The sequence below is a fragment of the Varroa jacobsoni genome, unplaced genomic scaffold, assembly GCF_002532875.2.
Source record: "Varroa jacobsoni isolate VJ856 unplaced genomic scaffold, vjacob_1.0 contig03263, whole genome shotgun sequence".
Lineage (NCBI taxonomy): Eukaryota > Metazoa > Arthropoda > Arachnida > Mesostigmata > Varroidae > Varroa > Varroa jacobsoni.
The window spans coordinates 1-27051 of NW_019214990.1; the positions used below are offsets into that span (position 1 = coordinate 1).

Sequence of the window (27051 nt, forward strand, 5' to 3'; positions counted from 1 at the left end):
TATATAAGAACTCACGTTCAGGGTACTAGCAATAAAAACTTGCTAGCTGCAATAAATAACAATAAGTAGTCAAAAGGGTTATAAGCACTTCTTTCTAAGATGTAATCAAAATAGGATCTTCTAAACAAAATGTAGAGATCCCATGCAATAACTCTTTGCGCTTTATTTCCTCTGAAGAAAAGCTGGTAAGATAATAGTAACAATTCTATAAGCCCGCGCGAGCCTTCATATTCGAGAGGATTAAATTGATAAAGTTGAAAACATTGTTTTATGTGTATAAGCCTATAAGTATAGAAATAGGCATTTTCTTACTGCGGAAAGTTTTGATGTTATTACATGATTATAGTTTACGGAAGCATTTATCCTTCCTACCATTCTAGGCGTTTACAGAGCACATAGAAGATCAACCATTGTAAGCTCCCTGCACACCATAATCAGAACTGCAAATATATGTAAATATATTGTATAACATATTTGCCTATTGGGTAACGTATTTTGCCTGCTAATCTTAGGGACACCCTGTGGGTTTAGGTTTGAACACAGACGTCAACAGATATTTTAAAATCAATCCAATAATACGTTTAGTTTTTAAATAAATCTAACTTAACTACATTTGTTACATGGTGGTAAATAAGGCTTTTCCCCTTGTTCCGTTCTGATCAATACTGCAAAAGACCAAAAATCCTTCACTCAGTCGCGTTACTTTAGACTGCTTTTCCGGGTGTGTCTGCCACGATGATGGCGATGATTTCTGATCTTGGTAGCTACAATTACGCGGAAGAAGATCCAATGAGTAACCTACATTTACTTCGTCCTCCATCTGAATCCCTCTTAGGCGATTGGAATAGTAATTCCTAAGGATGAAGTTAATAGTAACAAAGAGCGATTTGATTGTAAAGGCTAAGCGTACTCACAAACTGCCTTTTATAGCGCTGGTAAGTACAGTTCTTCATTTAGTTGTGGTTGTGGCAGTGATCTTTGTGGTCATACAGCCCAGTATAGAGCAGCAGACGCCTCCATATGGAACTTACAAGGAACGGCAAGCGGCTACCTATTAGTGAATCGACCGTAAAGCCAACAACCGGCCACATAACGAACTGCATATATAGCCAACAGACAAATACAAGGGCAGACGGAGCGCTCCCTTTAGAGCGACCGACAGGAACAAACTGAAAGCTGAACAGACGACGGCTATTTGTAACATCACAACCAGCCGCAGTAGCAGCAGCGAACGATCGGCAGCGCTCGAGTTGTAGCGACTACGGGCTACTGCTGCAGCCGCTGCTCCTGCTTCTGCTCTTAACGGTAGCGGCCGCGGCGGCGGCAGCAGCAGCAGCAGCAGCAGCAGCAGCAGCAGCGGCAGCGGAGACAGACAGGCAGACTGGTTACCCAACCAATGAAGCGGGCGACGGGCCGACCAGCCACTCAGGCAAACGATTCTTCACTATCTAGCACCACTTGCTAGTACCAAAGACGAGTAGCGTCACGAAAATACGCAGACGTGTGTCAGTTCATCTGACTATTTAGCTGAAGGATAGTGTTTTCCAGCGTGTGCCGCGACACTGGCAATGGTTGTATTACAGCTGTACAACGGTACAGCAGGAACGCGATGGTACACAACGGCAGGGCTGTAGTGTCCTTACGAATAGCAGGAGTGTTAAAAACCAGAAGCAGAAAAGAGCTAATGGAGCCCAGGTTATGGTGTTGAGATCCTTCTTTACGGTCGATACATGGCATTTCCGAGGCATTGTCGAGTTAATCAAAGTACTCATCGCCGATGTATATATAAAGCCTAGAGCCCAGGAGGAGAGGCAGTGGTACGGACAGAGGTGCTGCTTGTCGGAGTGAAGGATACTGTGTCGATCATTATCTGCTGCTGGTATTGTTAGGGCCAAGAGGTTCATAGACTTACAAAAGAAGCTAAACTTCCAATAGCAGCTCTAGTACTGCAATAACGTTAGCAGCTGGGACCGGGAATGTGCACGACGACGGACATGCGGCAGGAACACGGAATGGTGGGCGATGGTTGATATCACTGATTCTTGTTGCTGTTATTGTTTGGTCGCTTGTTGCGGTAGTAGCAGCAGCAGCAATTGCAAGCGTACGAGAAGATGATGTCGCTGCTGTAACCGATTACCTAGCTCATTACAAGAAACACTGCACCAATCTATTTGCCTGACACGGTCAACCTTCCCCCAGCATTTCGTACTGCTTCTACTGCTACGTCTAGGCAATAAACACAAACTACATTAAAGCAGTCGCAGCAAAGTAAATAACAGCGATACACATAGAAATGAAACGAGAGAAACCGGAAAAATGCAGCGGACAGGGTGAACGTGACGACAACAACGAGGGGATGTTTGTGTGTGATTGACAGGAAGGGTGCCAGGAGTGACTGTCGGTTGTTGTCACGCTTCTTCTTTTATAATGCAACCGTAATACTGAAGCCAGAGAAAGAAAACTAATTCAATTTGAGCAAATTAGAGTACTGAGCGCTCTTTATTGTCAGCAGCACGACTACTCCCAAGTAGCTGTTTCGCGCCATTTGCTCATGAAACCTACAAAATGGGAAGAGGGTTGAAGGACGGCATTCATTGAATTCTATACATAATTAATACGATATCAGTCATGATACTGTCATCATCATCGTCATAGACAACAACAGTATGAATAGTACAATAGTTGTCGTCGGTGGTATTGGTCTCCGGAAAGCGCAGTATGTCAGTAGTGGCTAATCGTTGCAAAAACGTTAAGAACAGCTATAGAAGTTATGTCGATGGCAGTTGAAGCGTGGATAACTTCAATGATAACTTTTGATGAGTTGTTGCTGGCTCTGCGGATGGGTGTCAGTGCATGGCAATGGATGAACTACAGTTAACGGGCACCTGCAGTAGCTGGGGCCGGAGTGGAATATCAGTGCGACAAGAGTGCTGCAGTAGCTGTGCTGACATCTACAACAATTACAGTCATTATATTATAACTACTGATGTTTTTAACAACAACAAGACACGTAATCAATTTCATATAAGTACTCAGAGTAGGGCGAGTATAACAAACCGAGTGACCTCGATATCGTCGTCAGAGCAACGTTTACCGTCGCCTGTGCTGGCGTCGTCATCTTCATTGAATGCCGCTGCTGATGGCGGTTGTGTCGTGAAGTTTTCTACTACTGCTACACAAAGCTCTATTGGAAGGGGTATTGATCATTCTGCAATCAGTTCTTTAGCTTGTTCTAATTTAGCTATTGCTGATTGCACGTGGCCATTGCGGTCGTTGAATTTTATCATACTGGCGTATTATTATCAGTAGACGTCGTCGCTGGCCTAGGTGCAGTTGGCCAGCTGCAGCAACGGCGGCCGTAGTAGCCCCTTTAGCAGCAGCAGCAGCAGCAGCACGCCCTCCCGCCGCTTCTTCCGTCGACTGCGATGCGGGGGCCGGTTGGTTGTTGCTTTGACTGCTGGCCGCTTATTGGTCTCGTCTGGGGGGTGGCCGTTCACCTCGTTGTCGTTAGTGCCGTCACCACATTAACCACAGCAACCTTATTGGGTGGTAGTACAGGCGCCTCGACGCCGTCACCGAGGAGAAGCGCCTTATCGAAAAGCGCCACTGTACTGCTCCTAGTCGCCGCTACCGTCGGAACCCCTCAGGCCGCCAGAGCGGCCTCGGCCTTCCAGCCAACGTTGATCAGCGTGTCCGAGCAACCTCTGTCAACGCCACCTGTAAGTTGTGGAGTTTGTGCGTACGGCCGCTGCGAGGCCGGTAAATGCGTCTGCAATCCTGGATTCACTGGGGAGGATTGCACCCGGTGTTCGGGAAGGATCAGGTAGGATCAAGACAGACGTCGATTGACAAACAACTAAGTAAATCGACACAGCACATAGCTAGCACACTTGATAAAGAGCACATATGTGACGGATAATGTAGGAATTTGTTCTCAGCATTGTGGAAAAAAGTCGCGACGGCGGTAAAAAGATTATGTTTAGCTGTTTGCTGTTTCTGCGACGGAATAATTCGTAGATGTTTATGCGCACGTTTCTTTAACAGATGACACTCGAGATGCGTGAGCAAAGCCTCTTCCTGGGGGAAACAGTTGCTTAACTATTGAACAGACGCCTCCGTATTTACTGGGAATTACCCAAGGTAGACTAACCTAGGTATGCCTCCACCTTGAGCCAACAGGCAAACGGTGAGCAATGGACGAACAAGCAAACCAGGCTTCGTTTCTAACATGAACACAACGAAGCACCGGTAGTGGCAGAAAAATCACTAACAAGAAGCTCTACGTATTTTGGTATTGTAAAAGACACTTGTCTCCCCACCTTCAGACATCAAAATAAATCGAGGTTGTTGGTACAACTGGAAGCTTGGCGTTTGCTTCTCAAGTCGATTGTGCAAAACAACTACGTCCTCTAAGACAGTCTTTAGTCCGGATGAAAATCTTGAAACAGAACATCGAAGTAGGTCAGTCAGTGATCTGAACAAAGGTGCCATATTTTCTAATCAGCGAAGACGCAGGTCATAACGCAGATGTATACTTGAGCAATGTATGTGCCTGTAAATGTTTTAATCACTTGACTATAAGAATTTGGATTATCCTTCTAAGCGTGACGCCATATTTCAGCCTAATACATCGGCTATGCTACTTCAAGCGCTAGTAATCTGCTGACACATGATTTTCTCGTACAAGATCGATGCACCCGAGGCATGGCGCACGCAAGCGACTAAATGAACGACATCAATATTTGTCATAGCGCTTCATGTAAGTAGCACAAAAAGCTGCTAGATTGGACACGGCCATGACAATCATTAAATAACATAACGCGTTGGTCATCTGTACAGGTGTGAGAAATCAGCATTTCACTGATCGAGCCATTCTTAGTCAACATACAAGAGAGTAATATTATGCTGCATCATTCGAAACCTCTTGTTTTTGTTCTAATTAAATCGTCTTGTCTTAAATGCATTTGGAACTCTGCTCCGTTGTCAATGGGCACTGTCGAACGTCAATCTCGTATTGTGTAGCCTCACTGGGAACACTGCTCGTGCTCCCCTTGGAGATTGAGGCTACAACTAATCATCAATTCGAGCAGTTATTATCGCCTATGTATCTGCCTAAAAATCACGGTGGAACTAGTTTCGGTTAACTGACATTAGCACGAAGAAAATGTGTTGCTGCGATTACAAACTTTGTATGATTCAGCACTGAAATAGAAACATTGTTAAGATAAGAACGTAGACGAGCCGACGCCTGCTTCGCAATGTATCATCTACTGCGAAACTATAGACAGTCGAAATCTTCATTTTTCCGTCGTTTAGTAATTAAAATAGGAAAATCAATCAGCCATAGTACTTGAACGTAATACATCATTGCTGTTATCGAATATTCGCAACACTTTTAAGTGTAGAAATCACGCTGGGCTAAGCACGAACACAAGTGATCGCCCGTTCTTTTTTTCATGCTTCAAAATACTGAACGTACACAGCAGCGGCGGCGGCAGCTGAAAGTCTCATTGAGATTTGCTATGCAGTGCAGAATGCTGTTGCCTTCTCGTGATCGTGAGCGCTGCCTTCGGCACGACCATCTGGAAGCAGCCGGCAATAAATACCAGATATCAGTAACTTCTGTTTGTTTGGCGGGTTAATAAGTTTGGACTAAACACTAATACGTCGTAGTTTGTCAGTCGCCTATTAAGAGCAGCAACCGCTTGTGTAAACGATTGGGCTGTGAAAGTTTTCAGTCCACGACCTAACTCTTGAAAGAGGATCGAAACACAGTTATTGCCTGGCCCCTCGTCGTAACCCTAATACGCGGATTCTACGAAAGCGGTGTTGTTTGTTAAAGAAAATCTTCAAACGAATTTGTCGTTCAAGTTATCTGTGACAGGTTTGAAAGGAACGACGAAGAAAACTATTGAATAAAATCTCTATAGTTTAACTCGGCCATTCCCGTATAATTGGCTGCGCTAACCGAGATTCGCCGTAAATGAGAGCAATAGATTTGAATGCTTTGAAGCCGAGACGGACAACGAAACGGCAGATTATCCATTTGCCGTTCGATGGCCAACATGAGCGCGCAAAGGCACATCATTTGTTACTATGATCATATGAACGAAAAAAACAACGGCGAACGTATTATTGCTATGTGTTACAGTTCAATTGGCAGAAGCATTGCCAGGGCGAGTGAGTCGTTGCAATTTCAGCTGAGTTAGAAACAACGATATAAATACGAGCCTTTTATTATCATCAGGTGCCAGATATTGGGTGCGCCGTGGTAGTGCTGTTGCTGCTGCTGCTTAGCAGCACCTAACGTTGTTTGGAGCACGCTAATGGTAAACTGTGACAACGTGCACATAACAAGAGACCCTGCCATATGTTAATGTTACATAATGGTGAAGACAGGCATTGTTGTCGTGAATAGAAGGCAGAGAATAAACATGGAAGTTTGTAAAGACTCTAAATGATTTGCTGTGACTAAAATAAATCGAACCGCTCTCATTAGGCTCACGCTGAAGCAAAATGGTAATGGAGGCCTTATATTAGAGCCTTAATACGTTCGATAAATGCATGTGTACCTTTGACGATTAGCTCTATCTACACTAGGCAAACGTACGCTTAATACGAAGAGCTTCAATAGTGGCGCTGAAGTAAAATATCGTTATCCAAGGTCACGCTATATTCCCCATCGGCTATGAAGCTTACCTTTTTTAGTGAAAGACCGCGGCTATGTAGCCGAACAACGGCGATTTAATATGGAAAAATTTCATTTTCACGACGAGGCCAAACGGTAGGTCAACGACTACAGGAGGCAGCATCGGTCTTTTGCATTTGTAGCTGTTGGCAAGCGCGATTTAATCTCATACGGAATTATTCGTTCGTGGCATGAGTCGCCGCTGACTGGTCATAGCGAACGAGCAAATAAAGACAACTCTTCTAAGTTCAAATTTGCGGCTAGCATTTACTTGTCGTGTATTGTTACGGGCTAGTCGATGCCCATAAATGTGTCCGCCATCATGGGCACCTGATAATGAAATGTTAGTAGGCTAATGAAGCGCATATATATAATCACGTCCTTGCATTTACATTCTAATGGTAGCCTTTGAATGACACGTTGGGTTGCAGAAGTGCCACTTCTGCTGTGGGCGCGAGCCTACAATAAAACCGTTGCTGCTATCCCGAGGCTAGCATTGCTTATTCAACAGCTGTTATTGTACAAAGGTCGAAGGGCCTTGTTTGTGCTTTCAAATAACTGCTAAATATTTCGAGCATCGCCATTATGTATACTATGGGACAGCTGGCTGACAGCATAAAATCGAGTGTGTCTCTGCCCGGATTCGAACCTCGACCACCATATGTCTCGAAGATCAGTACACTATTCACTAGACTGTCACAAAGACAATACGTAATCTGCCAAAACGTACAATCACAAAACCTGCCATTTTAGTCAAATTGTTTGTTTACTATTTTGGAATATTCTGTTTAGAAGTATGTCACCTTATAGTACCTGGTAGTTACTATGTAGTTCATTAGAAGTGATAAAACTATGTCAAACCTCTGTCGAATGTTATTTATATATGGACTTCGAACGGGACCATTTCTGCAAGATCCGATTATTTATATACTTGAAACGTCAAAACGGACACCTAGAGTTTCATTCAAATTTACATATTTATCGAACAATGAATTGCTTTGTCGCAACTGGCCTTATTCTTCACGGGTTCCTGAAGGTCTTAGCCAACTTAATGTACATGATATGGATGTCAGCTCAGGACACTCGAGAATCTAGAGAAGTCGCAATCCAAAAGTAATGAGATCCCGAACGGACTTCCGTCAGACTTTCTTAATAGGCTTAATTTGTATCCTCCTCTCACATATTTCTGGATCATCTGTTTAAAAATGTTCAAGTGCAAGATACATATCAAAAAGTATTCCGGTATTTAAGAAAGAATTGATTTTCGAGCCCACCAGCAAAGAGTCAGTTTACTTAACTATAGCAGCACGCAAAGCTACCTCTAGGAAGCATCGTATATGCGGCCACCTACGAGGACGCTAGCGAGCAAGGATTACTATCTAATGATCGGTTCGCCTACAGTCCGGCACGAAGCATCGATCTGTAGCTAATGGATATACAATTCAAATGGGCAAAATTTATCCACATGTCTCTGTTTTGACTGATAATCTCATCCACCGACATTGGCAAAACGCATCTTTCACATCTGTAGACGCAAATGCTCCCCACCTTCGTGGGGCGCCTGCTTGATCCCGTTGCTGCAGTTAAACTGTCAATTCTTCTCTTACTCCTGCTTAAAAAAGATAAATGGCAACACAATCTATCATTATGATTATTTCTACTATTATGATAGAATGAACAGTATATACTAGAGTGCCACCCGGGGGCATAATGAAGTTACTGGCATTGGCATACGATCAACCAAGTTAATATTGACTTCTACGAAAGAAGAACAGGCGTTTCCTTTTAGGGCAAAATTATTTGGCCGATCGGTTACATTTTGTGCGTTGGCCTTCTGGGGTTAAACGTCTAGCTACCCACAAAAATTGCCCTGAGTATAACAAGCAAACATATAAACGGACATGGACTTTTAATAATATTATGTGATAGGTCGATAGCCGGCACCCGTAAGTTAGGTACTCAAAGACGCCTTACATATTTTGCATTTTTAGGAAAAACCAAAGTGAATAGCATTCAAATAAATTTGGTGGGTGGATGATTTTTTCGTACAACAGAGTGACGATTCGTAATATATTATTGGACTTCTAATAAGCGTAAAGGCTCCTAGAGTAAGTTCATATGTTTTGTCTAATTGATAAGGGTCACAGTTCAGAAAAAGAAACACCAGTGGTGGTAGTGAATCAATAGCGAAATCGACGCGAGCGAACGAAATGACGTATCTTTCGTCCAAAGAGCGTTGCTGCTTGTGCGTTCACTTATTTGTCTATACTCGTCGTAAAATCCATGGCCAGTCCATCATACATTACCTGTCATTGACCCCACTGTAAACATTATTCTCGCTTTCACGAGCGTTTTGGGCGCTGACAACGACAGTTCATTGCATCGTCCCACAGGGGCTACAGGAGACGAGCATCACCTGTAACGGCCCGAGCGCCGACGGGAAAACGCTATCTGTTGTATTGCCTATTCGAGATTTGATTAGTCCAGAGGCGAGATACAACATTGTTAGGGTTCCCTACTGTTGACCCTTTTCCTAGCGTGCAAATTCGGCGACATGGAAAAGTGTCTTGCCGACCATATTAGCAGTAGATGTGAAGAGGTTAAAAAAGCACGTTGCTAACAGAATGATTACCTTGAAATTATGAACGGGCAATTGACGATAGACTCTGCAACGGCTATTTCGTTATAACAAATACATCCATTGCTCCCCTCCCTTTCGCACCGTCTGGGTGTGGCGCTGTCACACAGAAAAGGTTCAGATTTTCCCATAAACCCAAATAAGCAAGCACTATATATCTATATATACACAGTATATACAGCCATGTACCTCCGCTGCTATTATAATATCTACCAGTCCAATGGCAGATCATCCTTTTGGCTGCGCACACGTGCAAGTAGGAGCAATTATTATCGTTATAATTATAATGAACTTGCAGATACTGTAGCCTCTATCAGGTAACCTTATTTTGAGTTTCAGATAAGAAGGATATACAATCTAATCTGGATCTGTGTGTCAGTAGGAAGCCTAAGACGTCATGCGCCAAAAATGACTGTTGCTTAAAAGCATAATTTTTAAATAGGAAAATAGTTATAGCAAGCGAGATACTCTATCGTCCATAGCGATGACATTAGCAAATCATATTGACTTATATTAAGCAGATACGTATACGTTAAAGCGGCATGTGATGTAACAATATAAATAAAGTGCTTGGCGTTTTCTGCGTAACAGAGTCGCCAGAGGCGGTAGCGGTCTTTTGCTGCAACTACTGTTGCCATTGCCAATATCGCCATTGGGAATGCTCTTTTTAATTATAGCAACGGCCTGTCGTCGTCGTTGTCAATGATTTTCGGGTGTAGCTACCACTGTTGCCATTGCCACAACGTCGCTACCCTTTTATATATTATATATATATACATATAAAAATACTGATACATGCGAATCAAATGGATGTTGGAACTTGCTCACGTTTGAGTTATGCGCTACTAAAAGACGAAATCTGCCTAGTAGATATTCCAGTTAGTTAGAAACTTCAGGCTGAGTTTACTTCGGAGAAAATCAGATCAGTTTTCTTTGTGTCAGAAGTCGACGTCCAATGGTGAAGTGTTTGTCCCTCGAAGGTCACAGCGCCGCACAATTCAATCGAAGATAGATGAAAATATTAGACAAGGAAGTTTTACATCAAGGCGCAGTACGTAAATGCTGCAGGCATTTCAAGAACGAGGCTAGAGCATTGAAAACCAGCGAGTAGCTATCGGTACATGAAGGACAAAAACGCAACGGTAAGGCCCTGCACAAAAGCATAGCTGTGCTTTGTTGACCAAAACTGGCATTTCGCATGTAATATGTTACCGAATTATAATCCAAATACTGAAAATGTGAAGACTGAGAAAAAAAATAGGTCCACCATAAATTTATATCAGGCCAGTTGGAAGCGTGCTGGGTGTCCCACGTGCAATTCGCGGAACTTCAATCAGCACATAGCATAGGGTCGCCATAGACCATGCATGATTCAGTCCCTCCCGCCAACCGGAGAGAGAGCTGGCACCGCTCTCGAGAGATATCGGGTTCGGTGGCAATATTGGATAGGTTCGAGCGTACGGTGATACTGGTACCTACAGTGGACATCAGGAACATCTGCTGCTATGGAATCGCTGAAAATGAAACAGTGAACTCAGCCCATTAGCTCGAGTTTTTCAAGAGACTTATAGATTGTTGATAGGGCATGCGGTCTGGTTACCTGATAACAATGCCAGATTTTATTATCATGGCCTAATTATTACGTAGCTGAGCAAAGAAATATATAGCCCTTAAACCCGCCTATTTTCTACATTTAAGTGCCAGCGTTTACGGGGCTCTTCATGCGGTAATAAAGACAATGGATAGGAAAGCATGTCCCATTATCGATTTACTTTGGAAAAGCATAAATAGAGAAGTTGCGTACGAGAGCATATATAAGAGCTTATTAGTTGTCCAAAAGCCTATAATAAAAGCCTTAAATAATAAAGACCAGCCGTGTCGGGTATTGGCGAAGATAAAAATTTTTTTAGCTGGGTTACTAATACCCAAAACATTTGAGATAGGCTCAACAGATACCAGAAGATCTTATTTCAGGATATGATAGAAAAGGAATGTGGCAAATTCAATTTCTCTTTTGATCTGATTCGGTATTTATAGGAAGTCACGTTTCTTTATGGTAACGATGCGCTCCCATCAACTGCAAGGCGAGAATTACGACTGAAAGTGTTATAAATTGTCAGAAGATATTTCGTTATTTACACATAACAAAATATATAAAATGCACTTTATATGTAATGGTTCATTACTAGTGGAATGAAAAATTATATAAAATTAAGCTAACGTAGGCGACCTACGCGTGTCGACGCTTAAGAAAAAGCACAGATTGTGAGGAAAGCTAACGGACGGCGAGCAGCTAGACCACAATTGGCGATGTCACCCTGGGTCGCACTCGCTAGTCGGTACCTTAGCTTCGTTGTTGTTTACGTATTGCGTATATTTTTTCATATGAAAATATGGTTCCATAGTGGTAAAAATAGATGATAGGAATTATAAATTCTAAACACGTATCATATATTTCAAACGAGTTTTTCATGCAGAGATTTGCTTAGCGAACTCCCCACTTTGTATTTCTGTTTTAGTAAAAGAAGCTGTATTCAAACGAGGGCTTAGAGTTGCCGTGAAGTATCACAGATTCTCATAAACGCAGTATATATTTTGGTTGCTAGACGGGTTCCTGCTAATCTTAGGGACACGTCAGGGTTCGAGTCCGCGCGTAGACACATATTGCTCCGTGCTGGAAGCCAGCCATCTAAAATGCCGGATGTAAGACTCTAACGTATTACATGCAGATGAAATGATCGAGGTACGAGCATATGAGCGCTTCTTACAATATACAGCCACATCTGCTCACAACAAATGTAGAGATTACGTTTTCTTGTAAAAAAAAAACACATTTCAATTATCAAACAATAATGCATATTTCGCTATATAATGCCCAGAAATATATAGCATATATGACAGTGCTGCGGTCACTTTACGGAGATTTTTTGAATATATTAATATTGCCCTTCTGGTTTATATATAGGTGCTTATATAGGTGCTGAGCGAGTAACAACTATCAACTGTTCGTTCCCACCAGCTAACAACATAAGTAAATCAGTCCGCTTGAATATATTTGTTTATAATTTTATAAATATATTTATTTATGAAATTCATGTGTCATTCAAAGGTGCTGCCTTTAAAGCTAAAAATATCACTGCTGGTACTTTTTGGTGGAATGATTACACTGTAGGTAGACTCTAGGAAGACCCCCCATGATAACTAGGCTAAATAACTAATAAGACTTTCGCCGTCGAAACTCTGCGACCGAGGGAAGTTGTTTCAAGCCACAAACGTTTGCCAGCCAGTTTTCCTGATCCAATCGTGACCGGTAATGAGGTGAACTACTTCCAAGAGTGTCAAATCCTCGCCTCGTACCGCCTCCATGGATACGTAAAATTCTCTCTCTACAAGGTCGAACACTGTTGTTATCTGTAATTGAAGTGACATATTATAGTATAAGCGACTTTCTTCAAGCAGCACTGCTTTTGCTTAATACTAGAACATGATCGGGTTTATGTAGATGAAGCATTGGGATAGGCGCGAGTATTTCAAAATGTCCTAATAGAATTCCTGCTCTTTGACTTTTGGCTTTGTGAGAGCTGTGATTGGACTGTTTGAGCTAAGCATTGATCGTTGCTGTGACGCACACACTCTCCCTTGCTAAGAAGAAGAAGCGGCAGGGGAATATTATGTGCGTTTTAGTATATATCGAACGTGTACGGCAAGCGTATGTATTGCAGTTTTGTCAAAGGTTGCAGGTTCCATAAAACTTTTTCGAAGGAACTTGAAAATTTCGTATTCTATTGATTGTTTAGAAAGAAAGTTAGATAGGTCAGGTCGCCGTACCTTTTGAACATCATGAGGTATCTTTTGAACAATTTGCGCCATTGAGGCTGCTAGTGAAAAAAAAAACATATATGCTATGCGGTGTCCTAGTAAATCAATTAGAGGTTGTTTGTAATATTTTAACCGTCAAAAGAAGTTTACCACCGCCTTTTTTATGAGCTGCGTAATCTTCCGAAAACTGGAGCATTTGAAAAGGAGCAAACACGAATGCTGCTGATGAACTCGATTAATGCTTAGACAGTTGAATAGCGAAAAATGAATATTTTGGAGTGGTAAGCTAGATTAGCGGCGGACAAATCAGGTGTTCTGTATTGATCGTTGAAGTTCTGGACAAATTTGAAGCCAGACATCAGTTGGTGTGTGTGTTTACGCTTTTTAAGTACGCGTCATTGTTTATTGTTACTGAGGCGAACCACGGTCTTCGTAGCTGCAAGCTGTGAAGTAGTTCTACATTTGATCATCTTCTCTTTCAACATAGTGTATAATAAGTCTTGAAGATTTGGCTTGAAGTTATGTATTACTTTGGACCATTTTTCGTCCTATAGTTTAAGCATGGAAGCCACTAGCCGATTGCGCAGACACCGGCCTGTGTATGTCCTGTGTGGCTATAAAAAGATGGACTGCGTGTACGCGTACAACAACTTTTCCTCTAAAAACATTCTGGAGAAAAATCAGGAAAGGAATAACTTACTGGTAGTAATTTTTTGTAGACTTGTCAGGATTTCTGCCCTCTCACATGCGTCTGACCTAGTAGATCTGTACTCCTTCGCGATCTGCAGTTCATCCTGGTTCGGTGTGGGCCAGTGCAAGCTAAACTCTATTACTATCTATCCCAAAATAATACAAAAGTTTGTATATATATTGCATCTACAGGAAAATCTGCCGCTATAAAAGTGATATCAGAAGATACACGGCCTTGTGCACTAGATAGTATGCCAACAGTTTTTTTTTGTTTCAGCCGTTGCTCCAGAACTTAGTATTATTTTATATTTGATTTCAAGTTCAAGTAGTAACAATAGCGACAGCGGCAACAACAACCTAAGATAAGTACGCTATTTTATTATAGCCGGTATAACCAGAATTTTATCCCCAAAACAACATACAGCTTTAACTTAAAATGGCAGTTCTATGCCCAGCGATGTACTTTTTATATCAAAATGTGTAAATAAAAACTTTATGGAGCTCTTTAAGTCACGATGCTGAATCCAAGGATTTGAAAAATAAAAATGTACATCAAGATGTTGACATGCGAAAAAGAATGAGCAGACGTAAGTTATTTGTGAAGTATTTGGGTGTGAAGGTGAACGGCGTTCAATGTGGTATGCCAGTTATTCCATCCGAAATTGCACCGTCGGATACAGTAAATAACGGCGCGACAATTTATCTAATGTCTTCTGTGAAATAAAAAAAAAAAAAAAGTTGTATTTCCTAACATCTAGCAAATTGTTACTGTCTAATACGCATTTGTGTTGCCCTGTGACATGTGATACAGTTTATCCGTAGTTTTTTGTTGCTTTTTAACGGTAACGTCAGCTTGTGCTATTGATTAACAAATTTTCATTTGTCGTTGCTAATCAGGTTGAACGCGACGTCGGGTTTTATCACGTCCGGCGTAGGCAACTACACAACGGACATGAAATGCACCTGGCTTATCGACGTCACCGGAGATCACGCCACCCGCTATGATCCCGGGGCCGATGCTAACGCTTTGGAAAATAGCCTTGTCCGGACAGGGAACAATGGACCGGCAGGTTCCAAATCGGCGATCAGTCGTCAAAACGGTAATGGCAGCAGTGTTGCTACTAACTTCGTTCAGCGCAACCGCACGATCAGGCTTCGACTGAATCGTTTCGAGACGGAGTGCGGCTGGGATCATCTGTATGTATTCGATGGCGACTCGATGTTTGGCCAGATGATCGCTGCATACTCAGGAGCGCTCGTGCCTGAACTCGCCGGGGAGACGGTCTCCGATCTTGTCGCAAATTCGGGTACGTTATACCCACTATTAGATGAAGCGAATCGAATAGATCTTTATTTTATACTCGCGAAAAGTACATTCTCTCTGTGTGTAGGATAGTGCCCGATCAGTTATCTGCTATCGATTTCCCTACTTTACAAGCTCGCACTCTTGGGAATCTGGTAACTAGTTGCAAGGATTCTTCTAAAAAAATTTTAAAAATGATTTTTTAAAAAGAATTTGTTATTATATGTTACAGGTTCATGGGCACAACACTAAGATAAAGAGCTCGTAATTTCTCTCTAACACTGAAAGGGTAAAATTCATCAATAAGCATTAATTTATTTTGCATTAAACTAAAATCAAATACAGGACCTTATGTTAACGTTTAAGACTCCAAATCGTGGTGTTAGCGTTTAAGTGAATTAAGGCTTTCGCTATTTTTTTGCTAGCTGGATCTGATTAAAGTCACACTCTACGCTTTAGATCATGCATGGTCTTCATTATGATGCCATTTTACGTCGAGGGGTAGCGATGAATCGATTTTTTCGCAGTTCATGCCCTTCGATCTGAGGCGACCCTTGCCTTAAAACAAATTTAGGCAGCTTAATAATTCCTAGATTAGTGCTGTGTCTTTCACTGCCAGTTGTGTTTTAGGACATGATAGAAAAATGGCGGCCTTATAAATTCTAGTACATGCGCTTTAATAAAGTGCGCATGCTTTTATACGGCTAGATCACTTTAGTATAGGACACAAGAACTGCTAGCCGAAATTATGATTCAAACACTTGCTATATAAATTGTATTGTTTCGGTTTTTTGTATGACATCAGATAATGCACAAACAGTCGCAGATGTAGAGATCTGTGCAATCGCACTCTGAACAATCAGATCCAATTATTCTATTGGGGATGCGTTTTGGCAAGGACTAGCGCTTCTCGGAATCGACAAATCCCATTAAGTTGATTCAGAGGACAAGAAAGCCTTACATTAAATGACGCCTTCTGTTTGCAGGTCCTTGTTTATCCATACAATTTTAGTTAAACAATAGTTTAACAACTACAATAAATGATTATGGAATTATTGCCAGTGTCAGGCCACTATTAGTTGTTTGAAAAAAATCAGCTTCATTAACAAACACTAGGACACATAAGCGACAATCGAATGGACATACTGTTAATGTACACAGCACGAACAGCCCTCAAAGAAAGAGAAATTCGAAAACAGGTCCTTTGCGAATACTGTTGAAGCACAACACAAGTCATAATAGCCGCGTTTTCTAGATTACAAATATTTCCTAATAACTAAATATTACACACACATCATATATATAATGATAAAAAACCAGTCTGGGAAAATTCAATAAAAGGCTTAAAAATAGTCACCTGAACAATCGGTGCGGCAGCGCCAACGTAGTTGCTTCTCGATAGTGTCCCTTGACCATTCCTATAATAACCACATTGTCGTGGTGTAAGCGGTTTCTATTGCAGCTACTGATTGACAATCGAGTACATTGTATATGGATCAAAACTTCGATGGGCATAGAATACTTTAATTTACATTAGATTGCGCAACAGCCATATATGCACAGTGTTTTTCCGCAACGTAGTGCTCTGTGTATAGTTGACATAAGATGGAGTTAGGACCATGTTATTAGGAATGATCTGCATGCCATACGCTACCTGCGAACAGGTTACACTGCGTTATATTATACGTCTATATACGCAGAGGTTGGCTTCACGTTAAGGTCACAATGAGTAGTGTGTTAAAATTTATATTTAGCGAACTTCTGAGCACTCCTTCAGAAAAAAAAACTCATAAAACAGAAGCAGAGGGAACGGTCGATTGAAATTAAGCAAAAACAAGCTCTTTTTTAAACGGCTTTCGCCATATCTAATTTACACTATCTTTTTGCTAAATCAGTTTAAAAAATGCCCATTTATTATGAACTGAAATATCCTTCGATATGATGAAGTTCAATCATCTAAGTGAACCGCTCGGCGGCTTACGATAGGATAGCAGAAGGTTTTTTAGTACGGGTACCTAGATCAAAGATCTGTATTCATGACGCGAAAAAAAACTATAGAAACAGAACTGGATTTCCTCTTGTGTTTGATAGAGTTTAAAAAGGGTTTCTTTAGCCTTTTAAATAAAGTATGTCACTTTTACCTTTGTTTGCGAATCAAATGAAATTTCTTGTATCGATAGTAAAAGCATAGTACTTCTTGTGAAAACAATTTACAATTCGCAGGAAAGGCGTTCATTCATTTCTATTCGGATGCGGTGTACAACATGAGCGGGTTCAACATCTCATACTCTGTGGATAGGTGTGTATAATTCACGATCATTGCCGCTCATATAAATAGAAGCATACAGGACTGAAAGCTGTTCTAACAAATTCCATATATCTTGATACTTACTCCCAGATGTCCAGATGACTGCAGCGGGCAGGGCACTTGCGATGATCAAAGCGCAACCTGCAAATGCAAACATGGCTTTACAGGTAAACGGCAGTAGAAGCAGCACAGATTATTTTTTCTTGCATTTAGGTTTTGATTCTGTAACCGCTTTATTAAACAACATAAGTCTGATGGATGAAGTGTTGGTCTGTTTATTCTAAAGGTCCGTGATGGGCTAGACACATTTCATTTCGAGCCGATAACGGGCGGGCCGTCTAATCAAATACCGGGCGTAAAACTCGACACATTAGCTTTCAATACAACTCTGCTAATAAAAAAATTATTTGATATAGGTGATACATGCAACATTCCGGTTGTTACCAAAGAGACAGGTCGCTCGTCAACAGCGACCCTGATGCGTATCGCTGGCAGCGGCAGTGGCGTACTTCTTCAGGGCAGAGCTATGCATCAAGCCGTCGTATTTAATCATTCCATGTGGGTATTTGGAGGAAAGTTTTTCAGCTCGGCCTTTACGCAACGCCGCCATCTTGAAGTCGCCAGGTGAGTCGACGTTCTCTGTATAGTCGCTAAAGCACTCTCTCTTGCTAACAACTTAGTCAATTAGTAGGGTTCACATTTTATTTTAAAAGTCGATAAGTGGTTGATGGCGGCGGATGCAGTTTTACAGTAAAACCATCTATGGAAAGATAAAGGCCATGATTTTTGTAACGCCTTTTTGTTGCTTTATTACTGAACCTCGCCTTTGTTTTTGTTGATCACTTAGGTATGAGTTCGGATCGAGTCAGTGGAGTGTCGTACAGCAGCGCGGGACAAATATTCCTCCAAATACGTACGGCCACTCATTGGTATCGTATAAGAATTCAATGTACCTCTACGGTGGAGCGCACACATTTGATTCGAACAACGTGACAAACGCCTTGTGGCGTTTCGATCCAGCGCGCCTTGAATGGGCGCAGGTGTCGCACAAAGAAGCGCGGGTAGATTGCCACCTGCCTACACCACTTTGTCCACCTGTGCCCGCCGTGGGCCATGCTGCTGTTATGGTGAACCAAAGTATGCTAGTCTTCTTTGGGCATCATCCCATATTGGGCTATTTAAATATGGTGCAGGTACGTTGCCCAATAAGCATCTAAGCATGCACACTCTCTCTTCGAGGAGTTTACATGATGATATCCTAACGAACGAGGCAACCCGTAAGGTCAATCGTTGAAGGCAATAAACTAAATTGTAAAAAAAATTATATTAAGTTTCTTTTTGTTCCGCATTTTGACTTTAGGAGTACCGTATTGGCAGTGTGAAATGGGAATTGGTGCAGACGAGAGGCGCTGTAGTCAAGGGCGGATTCGGTCAGAGCGCCGTCTATGACGAAAGAAGTCAACAGGTTTTAATTTTTGGAGGATACCACTCAACGGTACGAATTCCCTTTAGGCCCACCCGTTTCGTTAACCATGTATATGTATTTGACTCCGACGGACTTCCAAACAGAATAACGTGCCGCTAGCAGACGACATATGGCTGGTGAATACTCCAGTCTTCTATAAACCTGTGAGTGCAAACCGGTTGAGTTTACTGTCTTCGGCTATCGGCTTAATTCTCCACAATTTAATGGCGAAAATGAAGCCCACACTCGACTAAATTTGTCCTTAAGCTACCGAATATCATTACCTCGAGACCGGTCAGCAGCTGTCCATCCAGCCCATTTTTACTGATTGTAAAAGCCACGGGCTAAATTGCCACCCTCAAGACCACCGCTCATACTGGTGGTTACATTAAGTTCCAGTTTGCAGGGTTGTCGGCATTGTGCTAAGGAATGGAAGGGACTCGGCTGCGAAGCACTGGCGGGAAATCGGAATAGCGATTGTCGGCGGAAGTTGCCATACCGGGATCCCCACGACTTCGGGAAAGGAAGGCGCCAAAGATGTACCATGACGGTGTATGGAAGTGCAAGTTCTCCATGACCGTTGGACTGTGGCAGCGACGTACTGCAGCCAGGGACAGGTAGCCGGTCGAAAGTGTCGCAACAAGGATGCCAAACCTGTATTATATACATGTATTAGATTGTATAAGGTGGCTCCTGCAGTAGAGCATGAATAGAATAGGCGGATAACGGGTGGACCCTTAGGTCTAGCGGTTTAGTCGCTACCACCAAATGTAAATTCTCGTGTCAATTCATTAGCAACAAAATTAGGCCTTGCTCCCTCATTGCGACACATTCCGATTGGTCACCTACTCTTGGCGACGGCGTCGTCGTAAAAAATTTCTCATTTATACTTAACCCGTGGATAAGGCATGTCAAAGATGATAAATTTTATTAGATACTATGTTATTATGTTAATATTAGGGATATTTCTTATATAAAGACGAAGCATCTATATTCTAATTTTTTTTCGGAACTTTTCATAGAATAGACTGCCGTTAAATGAAAACCAGTGCTAAAGGTGCCATATGGCCATGCTTATTCAATATAACCATGATCCTCCACCATTACGGCATAAATTCCGAGTTTAGAGCTCTCACTGCGATTTTCATGTTATGCCTGTTTCGATTTGCCATTGAAGCAAGTAAGCCTTCAAGAGTAACCGTGCGTCGAGCGACATTGGGGGCATGAACCTGTTAATGTGTCGCTCATGTACGCTGTACACAGTTATTCCAACGGAAGTAAATGTTGAAAAGAGAGCAAACTAAAAGTTCTACACATGCAGGAGTTCAAACAGCGAAAAAGTTTCGAAGGCGTCGAAAGTCCAATCGGCGAAAGTGCAGTAAATTTCCGTATAAAGAACGTAGGTGTATCACAAATAGCTTTTTATGAAGCTGCATGAGGATTGACAATAACGGAAACCGTTGATTTCGAGAAAAAAAATATCCATCTTGGTGGAGTTCATTCAACGGGAGGAAATCGAATAATAGCTTAAATTCGAAGGTCGAGATACAATTTTTCACAGCTATGAGCCATTTTTATAAACCCGCAAGATCTAAAAGTGGCTCTGTTCTTGTACCACGAATAATCGATAAACGCATAATTTGTCCGCTAGGAGAAACAAAGTGTGTTCGATTGCGAATGCTGTGCCCTATAATAATATCAGGGTCAGTCTAGTCGTGCTACTTGTAGTTTCTTTCGAATTAAAAAGTAATGCCTGACGTACTGTGCGAGCAAGCAATATACTTGAAAAATGTGATGGAAGAACCAAATAATTTCTCATATATATTGTATTGATAACAAATGACAATGTGTTTTTAGTGATTGTTTTACTCTGCGGAACTGCGTTTGCGTGGATACTTTATTAGTTACCAGTCGAAATCTCATTTCAAATTTTTACTAAATTCCCCTTCCTGCGAACGGATTTTTCGAAGCTCCAGTGAGTGACTCGGCGTCAGCATGTAGGGACTTGTTAGTGTCACTCCAATTAAGCCCTATAAAAAGGTTAAAGGCCTGACTGTTTGATAGCCAGAACTTCTGGCTTTAAAAGAAACTCAAATGGTCGGAAAGAGAATTCTCGATAAAGTAACTGTCATGAGCACGCCAGGTTGTCCTTTGTTCTTTGCAATTCTTAGCATACACAAGTGTAGTTCCTTTCCAATAGTTCCGTTTTCCTCAAAGGAGTATACCTACGCAACTTCATGCACCTTCACACAGTGCTTTCACTCTACTTACGATCGCAACATCCTTCATTGCTAACATATGCAGCTGTTAATTTTGTGATTGATCTTTGGATCCTCGTGTGGAGTAGAGCTGAAGATGGCCGGCAGCTTCGTGCCCAAGAGAACTAAGTAGCAAACGACAGCACACAGATACTTTTGTTTCAGCAGCCCCAGAAAACGTCTCTTAAATTTTTATAAAATTAAAAGTTCTCGCGAACTACCCTACGGGTAATGGTTCCCTTCCCAATTTTCAAAGTAATCGGTACATGGCGCATCGAAATATGATAATCATAAATGCACGTTGGTGTTTCTTTCTGTTTAATTCCTTTGAAGTCCTTTTAGTCTGAGACTCGTGGGGCATCCTTCGCTTTTTTTTTTGGCTGAGGAGCTATTCTAAAGACACGTAGTGACTAGAAACCAAGTAGATTGTCGGCGGTGGGGGGGGGAGGGGGGGAGGGGGAGTAAGGGCGACTAAAAAAATTTTGATCTTGGATATCGTGCGCTAGACACTGGGTATGGCTGAACTAGATGAGGTAGTATTCAAAGCACTACTCGCTTAGCGGTTAGGATTTTTTGTAGCTAGAACTTCTGTGGGGGGAACTTCCTCTTGCCGGCAGGGTGCAGTATTACATGGAAAAACTTAACTGGAATCATTCAGGAGTTAACTGCATATGAATAAGGGAACCTTTAGATTCCTTCTTTAAAAGGAGTTTGTATCTAGCTAACGATTCTTCTGTCTGACTGTTGTTTACAGGGCAATGCGGGATCTGTTGTGGATTATTTATATTCATATAGGCCATCTACTCGTTCATGGTCAATTCTCCGCCCTTCAGGGATCCACCGCTATTTGCATTCAGCTGCGTTGCTCGACGGAGTGATGCTGATCTTTGGCGGGAACACTCACAATGATACCAGTCAACAATCGGGAGACCGCTGCTTCGCCGCTGACACCTTAGCTTATGACGTTGGTACGAATAATACAAATGTGATACACTCGCTTGCCTGGTACGACAGTCACTTTACGATGCGATGGTTAACCATAATACTAAAAGAAACGTCGAATCATTTTACATTTTTGCAAGGACTTGCAATTTAGGCCCCAACATTCTCTACATACATTGTATCTATAGATTAGCCTACAAGACATGCCCAATGTCGTATATGCTTTTTTAGTAGACCAGGAGCAAGGTGTTCGTCTACTAACTAGAGGAATGTGGAGATAGTCTAAGCTCGAATCTGGGCGCGGATACGCTTCTTTTCCCCAGTAAAGGAACGGGGCAACGTATGTAGTAGCCCCTGATTTTGTTCGAGTTTTCAAATAGTGTCAAGCCTTTTCTCCCGACGGGTCTTTCAAGCAATGCTACCAAAATTTGCTGCAGAAAAGTCAGCCGACAGTCAGCTACGAAAAGCTTTCTTGCGATACGGCAGTATTTCGATAAAGGTTCGAGTAATTATAACTTGCCAGTCAGTGCAAGTTGCTTCGGCTAGAGCTATGGAGTTCGGGTATATACGATTAAAAAAAAGAACTCGCCTTAAATTTACAAAAAAAAATGCCTAAATGTGTAATATACGTTACAACACTGCAAGAGGTGTATAGTAGTACGAAACTTCTTTCTAATATGTGAAATTTAAAAACAACATTGAACAACAAGTTTCTTGGCCAGTTATAAATTATGCCCTTGAATTTTCATTTTGTTAGCCAAATTGACAATATCGTCTTTCGACATCTTAGAAAAATGCGTGAATCTATTAATACAGTTACTGACCGCCTTTCACAAAGAGAATATTAGCTAGTTAATTAGACAAAAATAATAATAATGACAACAATGTAATTATTTGAACATTTCATTCTAATGCTAACATATAGTATTTCAGAACAGATTAACTTCATCGAGTTCAACTAGCAGTTTTTTAATTAATGTTTTAATCAATGTTTAATAATTCCAGAATGTGATTTGTGGCAAACTGTAAAGATCAAGGAGAGTCCGAATGTCACTCAAGGCTTCCGCCGTTTCGGGCACTCCGCTGTAACCTATAATGGGTATGCGATTTTTCAAAAATGACCAGTGGACAGTGAATCAAAGCTTATCTTAGCCGTGCTCGTATGTGTTGCCGATCTTCATTTCAAGCTGGTCTTATTCTGTGTGTATATGTATCTCTGTGCAGGTCGTTCCAAGTCAATATGTTGTTTTTTGTATTTTACTAATGATTATATTCAAATTTGGATTGGCGTTACGCGTCAGCTTGTTATTTTACAAAATGATAATAATCTCTTGTATTTGATGGCTTGCTTCCAGCTCAATGTATATATTTGGCGGTTTCAACGGTCGCATGTTGTCGGATACTCTGAAGTTGAGCCCGGCACACTGTGAGGCGCTTGACAAAGAGTGCCTATCGTTTTCGCTTCTCCACGGTACCAAATGCATCTTTGCAACTGGTGAAGGTTGTCTCAAACACACGCTAGCGAATCTTCGAGGATACCCTCAGAAAAAGGGTGCCAACTGTTCTCTATTGAAGCATTCGAGTCTGCCCATAAACTTGACACAGGTGTGCGAGAAACAGACCAACTGCCGCAGTTGCTTACACAACAGGTAAACACAAATAGGGCAAGTGAAAAAAAACCTATGATTTTCTTCTATCATTAATTTCACTTGTGCGTTCCGAAGTTTACCATTAAGAGCTGTGTTACACAGTAATGTGTACTCCTTCTCACTTCATATACTTTTTGGATTCATTGGGTTGTTTGGCAGCTTCGACTGTGTGTGGTGTGACTCGACGTGTGCACACAAGAAGTGCCCCAAACATTTGTCGGCAGCAGTGGTAAAAGTGAACGCAAGCCAATGCCTCGAGAGCGAGAGTTTGGCATGCGACAAACTTCACAATTGCCAAGCGTGTCATTCGGATGAACGTTGCGCCTTTAAGAAGAGCAACGGATGTATAGGATTTATGCTTTCCGATGGTAAGTTATAAAAACCACCACTATTTTCCTGCTGCAATATTTATTGTTGTAACAGTTAGTTAAGCTTCAGTCTAGTAATATGCCGACTATTTAGCAGTCTCCTGTGTGTACTATTTATTGCCTATGGACAATGCGCTGCCTCGCTAATCTGCCTCGTTGTCGTCATCGTCGTCATTTTGCTGAATTTGTTTTCTAAGGAAATAAAACAGAGCGTGCAGTCAGTGAAGACCTGCGCGCGGAGTGCGATACTCATTGTTCGGACAAGCGGGACTGTGCCACATGCACAGCGGGGCAGAGCAGTGGTTGTATGTGGTGCAGCAATCTAGCTCGATGCCTCGAGACAAATGCATATGCCGCCATGTTCCCGTTAGGTCAGTGCACCGAGTGGTCGACGGGACGGTGCGACAGACTTTACTGCTCGCGGATCCGGTCGTGCAGGGACTGTTTGCAACATGAACGTTGCGGATGGTGTGATGATGGAAGTGATACCGGAAAAGGTCGCTGTATGGAAGGTGCGAACAATGGCCCAGTCGTGACTGGAGTCGACGTGTCCCAGGTCGCTAACGGTACAGAACAAATGGGGGCCACGTGCATTGCCCCAGCTTCGTGGAACTTTATCACATGTCCGGCGTGCCAATGTAATGGGCATAGTACGTGCGTGCCCGGCACTACCGAATGCGTCCAACCGTGTGCCAATAACACTCACGGACCCAACTGCGAGCGTTGCCAGAAAGGATACTACGGTAGCCCTATCAATGGCGGAGCGTGCCAACCGTGCATGTGTAACGGACACGGCCTCGACTGCCACCACGAGACCGGTAGGGGCATTCACTTTCGATATACAGAAGAGGGCGTTGTTCAGCTACTTTGATAACATTAATTTTGTTAGGTAATTGAATTAGCTATAAACAAGCCGGTACCAAACATTTCTATCATCTTTCGGCGCGATATAACTTTAGCCGTCACAGTAGTACGCTGCCACGGTATCGTCTAGTATCTTCTAAAGCATCTATTGTATTGCTTGCTCGATTCTCTCGTCACTCCTGACAACCAATTTTTTGCTCGTCGTTGCAGGCAAGTGCAACTGCACTACGAAAGGTCTTATAGGAAAGCATTGCGAGGCATGTGATAACACAAATCAATATTGGGGTAATCCAGTCGATGGGGGTACGTGCTTTTACAAACTCAGCATCGACTTTCAGTACACGTTCAATCTTTCACATGACGACCCGTTTACCGCAATTAACTTTATGAATATGCCACCAAGAGTAAGTATTTTTCGTTTCAAAAGACAATATTCACTAACCAACCGAATGAACGAAAATTAACTCGATGCATAAATATGTACGATTTAACGCTAACCACCTAGATTCATTCGGTAATATATACAATGCGCTCCGTTTATATCAGGACAAATTTCGGCGTGCTGTTTACTCTAGCGAGCCTATAACATTCGGCATCTTTCAATCCCAGAACAAAACTGTGTGTGTTATGGCAGACGTGAACCATAATACAGTCTTGTTTGTATCTTCATGGTCTTCGTAGAATATCACTCTTGGTTCACTTTGCCTTTGTGATTTTCCATGCATTTTCTAGGGAGTCTCCATATGTACGAGAAAAATAATGAAATAACCAAAAATGCATAAGCAGCATACGAATCATATTTAGTAGCACTTGGATCTTAACGGTTATGTTGGAGTATATGCGTGCCCCGTGATTTAGCAGAACGGCAAGTCCACATGTACATCACAAAATAAAAAAAATGTTTCCGAAGACGCATAAGCCAAAAGACTTCAGAAAGTCCTAGTTTCACCATTTAGCAAATTCATTTTATGCATGAACCATCTATTTTGTATTTATTTCCAAAGAAAAATCATGCGATCGTCAGTCGACGTCTGGTTTGAGTTTTTCGCGAAGGATATTTTCAGCTTGGCTACAACCAGATTCCGCATCTGTGGTTCTATCTTAACGACCGCTATAAAATAGAGCGGGAAAATAATGAACTAATGAAGTGTCATTATGTAAATTTAGCTTTTTTGCAAAGGATCTACCAGGGTCAATCGCTCTTTTAGCCTGAAATGATTGTTAGCTTGTTCAATGCGTGTGAATAGAATCTTACCGAAAAGGCTGGTAAGGCGTCTAAAGCACAAATTGAAAATCTTAAACTGAAGGATAGTTATCTGAGAGATGTCCTTATCGACACAGGCCGATACGATGCCTTTGTCTGTTTTTATTTAGATGCACTTCATAAATAACGGGCACCATGACCATGTAATCGTATATCAGAAAGCTAATGTTACTGTACTGATGGAATACTTTATTGTTACAGGTTGGACATGATGTAGAGTTCCAAATATCGTGTTCCACACCAGCCCTGGTCAATATCTCGATCAGCTTCGGTAGCCCCGAGCCCAGCGGCGAGCCTCGGGGAGGCCTTCTCCAGGTGTCGCCGACCCGTCAATGTGGCTCATTCAAAATGCCATTGTCACACGAGGAATTCAAGTTCGGCACTCGAAACGCTACTCTCTATGTGCATGTGTTCAATCTGAGCACGCCCGCCATTCTGCAGGTCGCTTTCTCACAGCACCGCGCACTCGATCTTCTGCAGTTCTTCATAACCTTCTCTAGGTAATGTTGAAAATCCCATTGTTGCACCGAGGATACCCTTAAGACTGTCGCTACGGTCAGTAGTCACAGCTAAGCCTTAACGCACATGGTTTTTTCAAATGTACATGTAGAGAAGAGGATGGGGCTATACGGGACCAGAGCTATATAAGCTGCTCCGCTTAGTTAGAGATGTAGAGCAACTTACGTTATGAGAACTTTTCGCTGTCAAAAGGCTAACTACTTTTCTGACGGTTCATAGAATTTTCGTCGAACGGTAAACAAACAGATCACCAGGTCATTTTTCTTACACAGTCTC

The 27051-nt window shown here is 42.1% G+C and overlaps 1 protein-coding gene across 3 annotated transcripts in view; it reads left to right on the forward strand.

Annotated features, from left to right (window-relative positions):
* Nucleotides 1–86: 86 nt before the first annotated feature.
* Nucleotides 87–27051, forward strand: part of dsd (attractin-like protein dsd) — a 34859-nt gene continuing 7894 nt past the window's right edge. The window contains exons 1-14 of one of the 3 annotated variants that reach the window (XR_002687724.2): nucleotides 87–3823; nucleotides 14733–15142; nucleotides 17362–17437; nucleotides 17537–17613; nucleotides 17863–18070; nucleotides 18294–18639; nucleotides 18807–18941; nucleotides 21924–22137; nucleotides 23117–23210; nucleotides 23467–23760; nucleotides 23920–24128; nucleotides 24338–24946; nucleotides 25203–25396; nucleotides 26458–26756. Coding sequence is in view for 1 of the 3 variants with exons in the window: in XM_022854414.2 (XP_022710149.1) it covers nucleotides 3426–3823; nucleotides 14733–15142; nucleotides 17362–17437; nucleotides 17537–17613; nucleotides 17863–18070; nucleotides 18294–18639; nucleotides 18807–18941; nucleotides 21924–22137; nucleotides 23117–23210; nucleotides 23467–23760; nucleotides 23920–24128; nucleotides 24326–24946; nucleotides 25203–25396; nucleotides 26458–26756 (3575 nt within the window). In the remaining 2 variants the exon portion in view is untranslated. Of the gene's footprint in view, nucleotides 3824–14732; nucleotides 15143–17361; nucleotides 17438–17536; nucleotides 17614–17862; nucleotides 18071–18293; nucleotides 18640–18806; nucleotides 18942–21923; nucleotides 22138–23116; nucleotides 23211–23466; nucleotides 23761–23919; nucleotides 24129–24325; nucleotides 24947–25202; nucleotides 25397–26457; nucleotides 26757–27051 lie in introns of all 3 variants that reach the window. The other 2 variants (XM_022854414.2, XR_002687723.2) reach the window with 2 other exon arrangements.